Raw genomic sequence first — 13,626 nt, forward strand, 5'->3', positions numbered from 1 at the left:
ATTTTTATTGCACGTTTATTTAAGTCGTAAATATGAATGGGAGGCCTGACCACCACGAAAACACAAAAAGTTATGGAACACGACCAAAAAAGCAGACTTAGAAGTAGTGTTAAACCTCCCAGTAAGCAGATCATCTCCATGATATATACATATCATATTAAGGTCTCTCTAACAGTTTTTGCCTGTTGGAATTTTGGACAACTAATACAAAAGCCAATTTTGCAATCTTGTGCCCATATTGTCTCTGGATCTCCACCGTAACCCTGAGATCTTCTCTGATCCCTGGCCAGTGTGATATGAATGTGTTTACAGACCCGCACCTGTCAGAGGAGCACTAAATCAGCCAGATCTGTGTTGAGTATACCCAGAATGCCACACAGTGGGTCAGGGAGGTTCACGCTCTCCCCACAGGCGAGTCAGGAATTAAAAGATTAACCCTGAGGAGAGGCGCTGCTGTAACATTCCACACTTCTTCTGAAGATGTATGCCTGTCTTCAGAAAAAGAAGGTGGACTTGTCTCAGCCTTCAACTTGGAACTAATATTGACCTTGGTCTACATAATCTATTTTGAGAGTTTATAAGGTATTTCTGCCATGTAGCAGTTTGCTTTCAAGCACATGTTAGGGCCAAATATACCCTTTATGAACTTGTTTTATAATCACTTTGACCTTTCATGCCGTGCACGGAAGATTTCAGTCATTTAGACTTGCTTTGGCACAACTAAATTCTCACGAGACACAAACACGCAGTAATAAAAAGCCGCCACAGCCAATAAACATCTGTTTTACAATGTCTATCATCTGTTTATTATTCTGAAGTATGTACCAAAATAATTGCTATAACATAAAAATAGCATTGTGTAACTAAGTAAAAATGTTTACAGTCAAGCATCACTAAATGTACAAAAATAACAACACAATAAAGATACAAACAATGAAGAACAGAACATCCTCACGTCAGTGTGCAAACTGTTTATACAGATGGAAATGCGTCCTTCTCAGGAGGCATTCCATGATAAATTATTTAAATAGCATTTATCTACACACACATATGAAACAGTCTTACAAACAGAGACAACAAATAGAGCAATAATTTATCAACTTAAAAAAAAAAAAAAGAAAAAAAAAAGGTACTGGACATTGAAGCACTGGCAAATGTATTCCTAAAAAAAAGTTTTGTCTCCCGTTTTACTCTATTTTCCATTGGGATGTGGGGCTGGCTGTTTGTTCTATATACTATTTACAACTTGTGCTACAGTAGCAATAAGGCAACCAATTTGTTTTCTTTAAGCAAAGGAAAAAGTATTTAAAAGCTTTTGTTTGATCAAATTACAAAACAGCAATGAGGTAATATTTGTACATTAAAGTTTTCCTTTATCTCTCTCTCTTACAGAAAAGGCAAACAGGTCAGAAGATCATCTCGTTTGGAAGTGATGGATGAATGGTTCTTGACTGGAAAGGCTTGGACGAGTAGTATTGGACAGGCCCTTGGTTATGAAGTTTTTTTGAAATAGTTGTTTTTTAACGAGGCTTATCTTTAGCAAGACCCTCTCTTGTGCTTCTTGAAGCAAAATCACAGCACAGTCTAGCCAAATGCGAAAAGCATTTTGTAAGTGCTAAATATAGAAGTCTAAAAGACTTAAACTCAACATTCCCTTAGAAATTAGCATCTCAAATAAAACCTCGTATTTTATTTGAGAAGAAGGCTAGAGTACTTGGTAATCTAGTATCCGTATGTGGCTAAATCATTTCCTGTAACGGAGAATCTTCAATCCTGGGTCTGTCCAATTGCTCTTCATACAAACTTTCATTATGCTATTTCTAATGTATTGTTAAAATGGTTTAACCATCTAGCCCTGAGAAAACTATGCCCACTAAACCAAGAGTTATCTCCTTCCAGACCTTTATGAATGTACATTAAGATGTATGTATGTATGATATACTTAAGATGAGCCTCTGCCAAGCAAAACTTTTAAATAGACAAACAGAAATTTAGATAAAATTCAATAAATGACAGATTGGTCTTCTTAAAAATCCCCTGCTTAGACTGTGGGTGAAAAAAAAAAAAATATATATATATTGTTTAACAATTTGTTGATTGCTTCAATATCTTAAAACATTCTCATTGCTTTGTTCCTAGTCAAGAAATCGGTTTAAGGTTTTGATAAAATACTGAATATTAGAATATTAATCTTTTTAAAAGGGTTTTGCTCTCTCTTAAGTAGCAATAATTTGGAGATCTTTTCAGGAAGAGAGCATGAAAACACATGAGAGAGAGAGAGAGAATAAAGGTTTTGAAGTGCATAGCTGTCTGTTGGGAGCTCTTCCCACACAGAGCCGAATGAGGTTTTTCAGAGAGAGATCTCAGTCTTCCCAATTAAGCAAAGCGAGGGAGACTTTCTTCTGCTCTACCTGCTAATGGTGGAGGAGTCCAGATATTCTGAATCGGCAGCCACTTGTTTTCTATCCCAACCAGTGACAATTACATTGAAATTGACCTCCTGCTTTCTCACTCCACCAGTGTGCGAGCAGAACAAGTAGCGTCAAATCTGTCCCTGGACTTTGCCCGGAATACATAATTATATGGAAAGGTGCATTCTTTGATAAACTTCCTGACTGTGCAATTACACATCTGAAAATGAAGCGAAAGACAGAAAGTGTTAATACTGGTCATGTAAATAAAAGTTAGCATTTATTTGGATGCCTATGGGATGTGTTGACACTCACCTCTGCATTCGTATTTGAGGTCTGAGAAGTACACCATCTCTTGTGAGAAGACAAAGAGACCCAGTCTTCCGCCTGCATATGTTTTGTCATAAATTCTGCCAGAATCTGCCATGATCTTTTTGCCTTCATACATGACCACTCTGAAATTTGTAGAGAAAATGTTGTTAGCACATTAAAATATCCTCAGAGGACAAATCAATAACAATATATCCTCAGGAGATATAAATTAAAACATACCTCATATGTCCAGTTCTTGGTCTATGAGTCAGGTGCCATCTGTAAGCAGTGAAGTCCTTCCATCCCACGTTCTTCGGGTCATGCCACAGTGTGCGCACCTAAAATGAATTGAGTTCAGAAATGTTGGTACTCATATGACAGCTTTCAAACCTGATTTCATCACAGTGAACTCGGTGAGATGTACCTGTCCTGGAGTGTCTCCGGTGTGCCAAAGGGCGTTCCTCAGATGCTCGCCTGGCCCTGTGGTGGAATTAACCACTTTGATTGATAGCCCTGAGTAACCCTGTGCTTTGGTTGGTGTGCTGGACCAGTAGGTCTGTGTGATCTGTTTCCACATGACCACATAGAAGCGAGAGCTGGATTGGTAGCCGAAAACAAAGCCGGCATAGTCATCATCCCTCTCTGTGTTGATGAAGAATGTTCCACTGAAGTCGACTGAATTGAATTCATCAAAACCTTTGAAGAAATTTAGAAAAACAGGTCAGAATTTTGTTGTTGCTTACTCTTTGTACATATATGGAAGCTTGTTTCCACCACAGAATAAAAAATAACAAAGGGAATTCTGGCTTTTTTTCTCGCAATTGCGAGTTACATTCATTTTTTTATTTCTATTTCAGTAGATTAAAATGTTTTCAGTTGGTTTTCATTTTAGTTTTCGTTCATAAATAGTGATCAAAAAGTTGCATTAATATTGTCAGTTTTTGCAAGCTATGGTACTGTGGGATTTTTCTTCTCTATTTATGATATTACTTTATATCTTACACACTCCCCAGTATTTTTTTTTAGATGTGCAAGGTTTTTCTATTTATTGTATTTTTATTTATTTATTTTTTATTATAAATTGTATTTTTTTTAAAGACTAGACGTACCAACAGCAATGCCGGGGTCGCAGTTGACTGTCTGAACCAGTTCTTTTCCTTGGTGACGCACCACCCAGTTGGGGTCAATCTGAGAAGTGCCCTTGGGATCCAGAGGTACCATCTGGAATTTGCGGAAGTCTGTAACACTAATGTCAAAGTTCTCAGGACACACATCATAGATATCTAGGACGTTGTCCTGGTCAAAGTCGTCTTTACAGGCATCACCACGTCCGTTGCCTACAAATGAAGAAGTTAAACTCGTAAGTATAAATCTTTCCATTAATAAATGCAATAGTTATGAATATTCAGAGGCAAAACTGACCATCAGAATCCAGTTGATCTGGATTGAAAACCAATCTGCAGTTGTCTTTGTCATCAGGGATGCCATCATTATCATCATCGTAGTCACAGGCATCTCCTTTACCATCCTTGTCGTGGTCAGCCTGGTTCGAATTGGGGATGTACGGGCAGTTGTCAAGGTTGTTTTGGTGACCGTCCTCATCGATATCCTGGTTGCTGTCACATTTGTCTCCAACGCGGTCCGAATCAGAGTCGAGCTGTTAAGAGTGAGAGCGCAGAATCAGTAAGCATCTAAATCCCACTGTTTTTCAAGTGAATCTCTATGGCTTTCTCAATTAAAATATTCCCACTTTTTCTAAAAGGCAAAAAGTTCTGTTGTAGTTGGCCCATCTGTTTAGGATTTCTCAAAAAGTAATCTCATGTTCCTAAAGCTTGGCACTACCACAGTCACATTTCAGAGTCTAATGAGGAAAGGAGGGGTGCATTCCTTCTCTTCAGTTAACCATGGCACAGGTGTGATCCGCAGGGATTGAGTGCCGACAGGGCATGCATAAACCCAACGGCAAATCTCTCACTCCTCACTAATAACCATTCTTTACCTCCACATATCCTTTGGGTTAATTGAACACTAGTGAATGTACCTGAAAAGCCTCCTATTGCTTTCTCGTGTGGCTTTGGCTTCAAGGAGAAGTGGATTTACTCCTCCCATACATAGCTTAGTAAAGACTGAGACTACCCTCTGGGTATTTTTTTAGCAGCTGAACTGAACAGCACATAGATCTCTGTGGGTTGTATAATGGTTTGAAAACACCTGCTATATTCACTCACTCGTTCTAAGTCTCACATACATATACATACCTGATCTGGGTTGTGTTCCAGAGGGCAATTGTCACACTGGTCACCGACTCCATCGAGATCAGTGTCTTTCTGGTCGACATTGTATAGATATGGGCAGTTATCATTCTCATTCAAAATACCTGTCAAAAAGAAAGATATTATGGTGAAGACTGAATGACATTTATCTCTGAGCAAGAGAGGATTCTCATTAAACCTGTCAAGAAAATATCCAGGTGTATATTTCACTTAAAAAGGAATTTATTATGATATTGATAATTGCTGGGGTAAAATATGCTAAAGAGTCTTGACAATGTGATAATGAAAAAAAAACACACTTTATTTCGTTAATTTCTTGATTATGGAGTGAATTATGAATATTTTCTTGACAGGTTTGTCAAGGAATGGCCCATGTATGGATAAATAAAGAGCAATTTCGTACCATCTCCATCAATGTCCACAGCACAGGCGTCACCTTCACCATTGTTGTCAGTGTCGGTTTGGTCTGGGTTACTGTTGTACGGACAGTTATCGCAGCGGTCTCCCACGTCATCGCGATCATAGTCGTACTGTCTTGGGTTGAAGATGAGTGGGCAGTTGTCCTATTTTAAAAGAGACCACAGTTCAGAACTTCAGATGGAGAAATATGGCAAAGCAACTCTTCACAGGGCCCTCTCACACGAAGGTTATTTCTTATAGATGTTAGGCTTGTAATTTGGCTGCGGCTGTGTAGGTCTATTTAGAGGGGCGCAACGATAAAAGCGAGCCTTATTTTAGGATTTGGACCAAGGATAATATTGGATTAGCAAGATACACTGCAGGTCTTTCAGAAAGGTACTTCTTTGGTGGAATTTGAGGTTTGTCTCCAAGAGAAACTGAGTTTACTTTACACAGCACTTTTTTTCCACACCTCAGCCTGAATTTCAAACGGCTTTACTTTTTCTCTTCATTCATGCACCGTGCAAAATGAACAAATATTCACTTGACTGGATTGAGCATCTGTGGAATATATTTACAGTGGACAGTATTGCAACTATATTTTTTACCCTGTCATCAGGAATGCCATCGTCGTCATCATCATTATCACAAGCATCACCAATTCCATCCTTGTCGTAGTCCTCTTGCCCAGAGTTGGGAAGATTGGGGCAGTTGTCCTTCAAAAAGAATAGAGTATGAAAATTAAAAATAGCCACAATGATGTTATTTGTATTTTTAAAATAACAAATGAAGCCATTATATGCCAACCTTTTTGCAGTGATAGGTTGCGTTCTCGACACACACAAGATCAGCGTTAGGCCAGCCATCAAGATCAGTGTCCTCTCCACAAATGTGTCCATTTCCAGCAAAGCCAGGTCTGCACTCACAGCGGTACATAGGGTCTGAGAAATGGCCCAGGTAGTTGCAGCGAGCGTTCTTATTGCAGTCGTGGCTTCCATCGATGCAGGGATTACGAGGCGTGCACACCTGCAGCAAAGATGAATCAGTCAGCGTGAATCAGTTCATGAGCAGGTGCACGCTGGTAATCTGTAATCTATCTGTGTTCCTTCATTTACCTGTTTCTTGGCAGCAGCGTCCTCCACTCCTCGACCAAACGGCTGTGGGCCGGTGTAGCGAGTGGGGCATGGCAGGCAGTTGTAGCCCGGCACTGTGTTCTCACACCTATGGACTCCGTTAAATTCAAAGCAGGCATCAGGGACATCCTCACACTGTAATGAAGAGAAAATGAATAATGAGATTTTCGCATCCCAATGCATTGTAGTCATAAGAGCATAGGCATAAATAATTAAAATAGTCGGGATACATGATATATTAATTATTATTATTTTTCAAAATGTATTATTTTATTTATTTATTTATTCAATTTATTGGTTTTGACTGATTTTGGATATACATATCGGATGATATTTGACATTTAACAATGCATGCTGATTTCCTCTATTTTTACGTTTCTATTACCTTTAACCAATGCAAGGCCTAAAACAAGGCTTAAGCCTAGTCCCATGTTTGAGCTGTTTCAACTGAAAAGTTAACTGTGTTAACTGAACTTGCACTGAGATATCTTAAAAAAAATTCTAAGGCACATTTATAAAGCTACTTAAATGTTCTAATTGAACTAGGGCCTAATCCTGGTTTTATCCAAACCCTGTTTGTGAAACCAGGCCTAATAATTTTTTTTAACACTTTTAAATGTAATCTAAAAGTGATTTGACTTTTTGACTGCACCTCATTGATATCCTTGCAGTTGATTCCATTGCCAGTGTATCCTGTGGGGCATTTTCCACATTTCCAGGAGCCATCTGGGAAGCTTGTACACTGGGCTCCTTCAAAGCATGGACTTGAAAGACATCCATCTGTGGAAATGCACATAAGTGATTGACATAACTTGGAAACACAGACTAGTACCATCTGAAGGGTTGAGTGACACTATAACTCACCAATTGGACAGGCTTGTTTGTTGCAAAGCTGGCTGGCTTTTGCGTCTCCCACGCAGTCTTTGCCGTCATACTTGGGCACTGGATTATTGCAAAGACGCTTACGATTTTGGACGCCACCGCCACAGGTAACGGAGCAAGTGTCCCAGGGTGACCATGGTCCCCAGCCACCATTGACTATGAAAAAATATACAATAAAAAAAATTCGATTTTTTCAATAACATTTTTTTTTTTAACGCTACACGCGGCGTTCACTTACTCGGACATGGTGATTTCTCACACCTCTCGGTTTGCCGACCTTCACCCTGGCAATCTTTGCCATCCATTTGAGGTGTTGGAGAGTTACAGAGACGAATGCGTGTGATAACGCCAGCACCACAGGTGACCGAGCAGGAGGACCAGGGTGACCAGTGACTCCAGCTGCCATCTTGTTTAACTGTTGAAAATGAAAGATGCAAATTGTTACTTTTCCCCTCGACTGTGAGGAAAAACTGTAGACACTTATTGTCGTTGGACACCACTCACAGCGCTTGTCACACTCCTGGAGGTAGCAGTCTCTCGTCTGCACCGACGTGCCCTCGCAGTTGTTATTGATGCGGTCGCAAGAGCGGCCGCGCTGCTGAATGCCCCTTCCACAAGACACAGAACAATGGGTCCATTCAGACCAGGGGGACCAGCCATCCTCAGCGGAGTCGCTCGCTGTCGAGAGAGCAAAACAAGACAATAGCAGAGCTATTCCTTCTTTCTAAAGCAGCAAAATGGAGAAAAGCTTTTAATACTGGGCCTTAATGGACTCAATTTAGCCTGGGCAGCTCGAGACAGAGCACTCCAGGGAACCCTGGCATGAACTAAGCAGTTGGAATGCTGGGGAAATGTCAGTGTACTTAATGCACAGGGATACCTTTGAGTCCTTCTCCAAATGTGGAAATGGTATTTGCAAACACATTTGATTATGCCATAAGTTCAAACACTTAAGGCTGATATTAATGTAAATTCTTGCTATGCATGGCAGGGCCTCAAGACGTGAGGAGAATGCGGTTTCTTTTTTGAGTCGCTGCCAAACAGCACCAATTTTCCACCTCTCTTTAACCAATTTAGACAATTATGGCCATTTAGCGATTCAGTGATGCACAAAGCTCTAGTGTTCCATTCATTAGTTAAACTTCAGTTGAAGTCTATTGTGTGACGCAACAATGACTGTGGATGTTTGGGTAGCAACAGCTCTTTTATTATTATTTTAATATTGCAAACAGTTGTCCTGCTAAATATTTTTGTGGAAACTGTGATTCTTTGATTTGATTTTAAATAGAAATCTTTTGTAACAAATGGAAATCTGAAATGTAATTTTTTTCCAGCGTAAATGTCTTTTGATTACTTAATGTGTCCTTGCTGAAGTATCAGTTTTTAATTTTTTTTTATGTACTGACCTTAAGCTTTTGAACAGTAGTGTATATATAACCAACATATAAATTATATTATTAAAATGATTTCAATTACAAGTGTCTAAAGTTTGTTGTGAAGCAGCTCAGTTGCACTTACGGGTTCCACAACGAGGGCAGCATTCCCCATCAGGCACTGTGGCGTTTGCACACGGGATTATGGGACACGAAATCTTGCGGCACACCGTTGCAGACTTCTGCAGATGACAAAATGACTCTCATTAATCATTTGTTAAAGGATCTGCCACAACTAGTGCATATGACATTAAAAACAATAGTCTCTGGCTGTAGTGCAACACCACAAAGGGTGGTTGTGTTTAAGTCCGTGTAATTAGGCATGTAAATATTCCTCAGTGTTGATATGATGTGGCACTGCAGAAAAACTAGGCTGAAGGCATGAAAATATTTTACCTCAAATCATTTTACGTATAGTTTATAATGTTTTGTTCAGTTGACTGTATTCCTTTAGTTACATCCATGTCCCACTTTTAATTAGAGGCTAGGCAGTTTTGGGAAATGGATACACCCAGCTTAAGTCTGCCATAATGGACAAGACTAAGACCAGTACTGTGTATCATAGCTCCTACAGTGACATTGCTCTCATCTCGCTAACACACTAATTAGTGGTTCAATGACAGAGCAGGCAGCTCTGAGAGTCTAACATGTCTTGGGTTCTTACCTGGCAAGTGCACTCTGTGCAATCGTCCACCGTCCATTCCTCCTTGTTTTTGTGCACAATTCCATTGTGAATACAGACACCAGCATGAATGCCAATGTGATTCATGAGCACGTTTTTCTCGTCCATCTGGAAAACCAAACGAACATTGGGGTTTGATTATGTGGAGTGTGTTAATCTACAGCATGTCCACTACACAAGTTCAATATATAGTTTAATATATCTACATGCAGCGACTTTTCTCCTCACCACTTTGCGGAGTTCTTTGGACAGTTCTTGCACAACCACACCAAGACCTCTCAGTTCCTTGAACATGCCAGCCAGTTCCTCACAAGAGAAGCCACAAATCATCTGCAGATCTACATAAGGAGAAATATGCAGTTTGCAAAGTTTAAAATTGCATTCACGTTCTCAACCTACGTGTATATTTTGTACATTTTATTTGTATGGATTACTGAAAAGGAAGGATTACCTTTTGTTTTGTGGCCAGTGTAATCAGTCCTGATTGCAGGTCTGGATCCATTTATGGGATTGTCAAGGGTGATGATATCAGTCATAACTGCTGCAAGAGGAAAGGGCATTCAGGTGGATTAAAGTTTATTATAAAAATGATTGAGCTAATGGAAAAGTTTAATGAAAAGCTAATGGAGGCAGCTTTAAGTTTTTATCTTGTATTACTATTGCTCATTCACTGGCACAAAATGTAATGCAAGTGGAATGATGACGTGATGCGCTTCTTCTTCATTTTTTAGCCCGAATCTATTTTCTATCATTTTCTGTCTCAATAATTGTCGGACTGTGTATTTTTTTAAAAAGTGAATAAAATAATTTGTTTAAATATTATTCATATTTAAGAAAACTAATAAACATGGGCACAAAGATTTCATTTATCATCTTTTCTTCTTGATTACATGCATGTTTTCGGAATTCCACTTACAGTTTTGGCATCCTTTATTCCTCAGAATCGCATCCAGTGTGGTTCCGAACACAAAGCGCACGTTTTGCAACACCCCCTAAAAAATCCACAAGTTATTAATGCTTCTCGCTGCATTTACCATGCAACAAGATTCATACAGTGAACTGTCCACTCACCATAAACCTGTCCTTTACTGCGCCCTTGCCGATCCTCAAGCTCGCCACACCTGGGGTCTCCTGAGTGAGGATCGACTGGATCGAAGCATCAAGCTCCGCAGTGTTAACCTCTTCACATCCCACGTAGAACTGAACCCTGTCCTCCTGCACGAAAAGAGTGATGTTTTTCCAGTGTCCCACCGCCAAATCCGCTTCCTCGATGGAAACGATCTGTTGCTTGTTTTCAGTGGAAAACACAATGTCCAGAGTGTTGGCTTTCCCGTTAGAAACGATTTCGAAAACGGGTCCGGAGCCGTCATTCTTCTCCACGGTCAGAAGGCTTCCCCGTGTGTGCTTGAACTGCTTGAAGTTGACCAGGAGCAGAAATCCTCTCTCGGCATGAATGGAATCGATTAGGTCCCTGAAGGCGCTCTCGGGAACCGGGGGAATCAGGTCGGGGTTCAGGATCTTGTAGGCGGGGCTGTACGGGTCGTCGCCTTTCACCAGGGTGACCCCGTGGTTTTTCCTCGGCACTTGGACGAGCTCAAACAGATCGTAAACACTGTTGTCGTCTCGACTTTCTACCAGGAATTCAGAAGTGAACGAAATCTCATTATAATGTACTAAACTGTAACGTATATTTTTGAATTTATTACACGGCTCTTTGGAATGCTTCATTCTGATAGGTCAATTCAGCGGTCAAAATTTTCTGAATAAATATAACTGACCGCTCATGAATCAAGATTAATCAGTATTTTATTATATTTTTTTTTGTTAAGAAGCCGTAAAATAAGTGGGATAATATATAGAAAGCCAAAAAGTAGCCAATAGAAAGCCAAAATAAACTCATACATAAACCCCCTTGACCTCGTTTGAGTTTATTTTGCGATAAATTACAAGTGACTGTCAATTATTATTTTAATATGTAACAGCTAGTTATACAATAAACCACAGCAGCACTCACAAACGCTAAACGCCATCAGTTGGTCTAGTTCGCTCACCTGCGACTCTCGCGCTCTCGCAGTTCCAAAGCATCAGTAGCAAAAAGATTGCACTTGACTTCATTTTGTCACTTATTATTCTTTTAACAATCTGGAATCATAAAGGTATAAGTTATAGAAAATTCAGCAAAACGTAACCTTAACAGGTTGATCAATCAATGGTAAAAAAAGAAATAAAAAAGAATAGGAAAACGCACCTTTAACGCGTTTAAAACATCAGCAAATCCAGGGAAAAGTGAAATAATTCCTAAGATTCGTCAATCAAATGTCGTTTCAAAATAATGATTTTCCTCTCTATTCGCGATCTACAGCACTCAATGTTACTTTGCTGTAGTTACAGTGGTCAATCTAACTATCACTAAAGAGAACAAAGTGCTATTTAAATAGTTTCATGACATTCCTGAGCACGCGTCTCCTCCAATCAGATGCTGGAAGGAAAAAGGGACGAGCTTGCGTTACCTCACAGAGAGTTTTTCTGAGTTATACACGAGGGGAAAAACGCACCACATTCCAACGAACACATTCCATAAACATACATAGCTACTTATGATTTTCATGACCGGTGCTTCCGTTTGGTGCCTTTTTATTTGCCGCGGTCCTGATTATTTTGTATCGACGTTCGGCTTCTTGCAGTCATTCAATAATTCCTGTTATTTCATAAAGGCACTGAAGAAGGCTCTACCCGGCCCTTGTGTAGGCTACATATTGTATTTTATTTCAAGCCATCTATAATTAATGACCAAAGCTACGTTTGCATGTTTAAGTGGCTAATTTATCTTTGAGAAAGTGTTTCTTATAACTTTCTTATAACGCTTTATCTGAGTGCTCGGTACCATTCGCAGCATCTGATAGGATGCTCGTGAAGAAAAGGCTGCAGTAACCTGTGTCTCCGCTAGAGGCCGTTCTGTGTTTATTTGAGCACTTGGTTCTCCTCAAATGGGTCCCAATGTTGATTTCTATAAATGTTGCTGTTGTTTTTCGGTTAAAGCAACTTAAATCCATGAAATCAGTTAATACACACATTAGGCTATATGTGGGACGTTGTTAAGCTGCCATGAAGTAGCCTATTGACTTATTTGCAAAAACACTTTGAAACAATAAAACACAATTTTCAACATTGTTTAAAACGTAACCTTAAAGTCACCATGACATTAAAATGGACAATTCTTATTTTTATGGAATATTGTTTTTTATCTGTGGACATATATATATATAAAAAAATCAAATAAAATAAACTTCCCGTCCCTCTTGCATTGACTTCCCTCCACTGATGATGTCTTTACCAGGAAAACATGTCACTCACACGACATCACAGCAATAGATCTGTGCAGGTATGACATCAGAACCTGGAAGACTTCATTTGACGCTGGTTCCTTCAAGATTTCCCTATAGGGATTTAGAATGGGGTTTTTCCATTTATGTGTAAAATAAAGCCTGTGGTAAACATAACTTGACGATACTTTTGTGTTTTGTTCTACACATCCCAAACTGCCTTATCTAGTTAGGCTACTTATTAAAAACATACATTTTCAAAAATGCTTCAAGATTTACATTTTCTCAAAGGGTGTAAATTACGTTGTAGAACAAAATGTTAAATCATCGTCAACTTATCTTTACCGCAGGCTTTATTTTACACATAAATTAAAAAAAAACCATTCTAAAACCCCATAGGAAAATCTCGAAGGATTCACGAACCATGGCGAATTAGTCATAGGCCTACCTAAACCACTAGCAAACCTCAATGATCCAATCAATTTCCAATAGACAAAATCAAGTCGTGCGCTACATTTTTTCTTGTTTGAGAAGCCGTTTAATTCAGATAAATGTCATAATATGGCGGAAAAGACCAACTTACGTTTCCTGCCGACTCTCTCTTATCAATATTGTCATTAATAAATGTTTAATAATTAATTTGTATAAAAAACATTTTTTATAATTGTGCATTGGTATAAAGTTATATTATTTAAAATGCATCTGACAACGTGCTATAGTAAAACTGAGACAACTTGCCTTACATTTATGAAAAATCAGATCAGAATTTCAGTTAAAA

General features: G+C 39.1%; 1 protein-coding gene and 1 long non-coding RNA gene across 3 annotated transcripts in view; both read right to left on the reverse strand.

The window, feature by feature from the left end:
* LOC309482859 overlaps nucleotides 1-13,626 on the reverse strand; it is a 95,518-nt gene that overhangs the window by 29,474 nt on the left and 52,418 nt on the right. The gene's annotated exons all lie outside the window — the stretch shown is intronic.
* On the reverse strand, nucleotides 779-11,938 carry thbs1b (thrombospondin 1b). Of its 2 annotated transcripts, none has more exons than XM_082147480.1 (23): nucleotides 11,774-11,938; nucleotides 11,577-11,667; nucleotides 10,597-11,156; nucleotides 10,442-10,517; nucleotides 9,977-10,063; nucleotides 9,754-9,863; nucleotides 9,508-9,633; nucleotides 8,929-9,025; nucleotides 7,915-8,088; nucleotides 7,649-7,825; nucleotides 7,393-7,566; nucleotides 7,181-7,308; nucleotides 6,511-6,663; nucleotides 6,203-6,421; nucleotides 6,004-6,111; nucleotides 5,400-5,559; nucleotides 4,982-5,100; nucleotides 4,146-4,380; nucleotides 3,833-4,060; nucleotides 3,148-3,419; nucleotides 2,964-3,061; nucleotides 2,727-2,866; nucleotides 779-2,631 (listed from the first exon to the last, which is right to left on the reverse strand). In XM_082147480.1, exons 2-23 carry the CDS (start codon nucleotides 11,638-11,640, stop codon nucleotides 2,624-2,626), a joined length of 3,513 nt encoding a protein of 1,170 aa, XP_082003606.1. In that variant the 5' UTR covers nucleotides 11,641-11,667; nucleotides 11,774-11,938; the 3' UTR covers nucleotides 779-2,623. The 2 variants fall into 2 exon arrangements, with proteins under 2 accessions (XP_082003606.1, XP_082003605.1); XM_082147479.1 differs by having other exon boundaries at nucleotides 9,977-10,066.

Source organism: Leuciscus leuciscus (assembly GCF_965113295.1).
Source record: "Leuciscus leuciscus genome assembly, chromosome: 19".
Classification (NCBI taxonomy): Eukaryota; Metazoa; Chordata; class Actinopteri; order Cypriniformes; family Leuciscidae; genus Leuciscus; species Leuciscus leuciscus.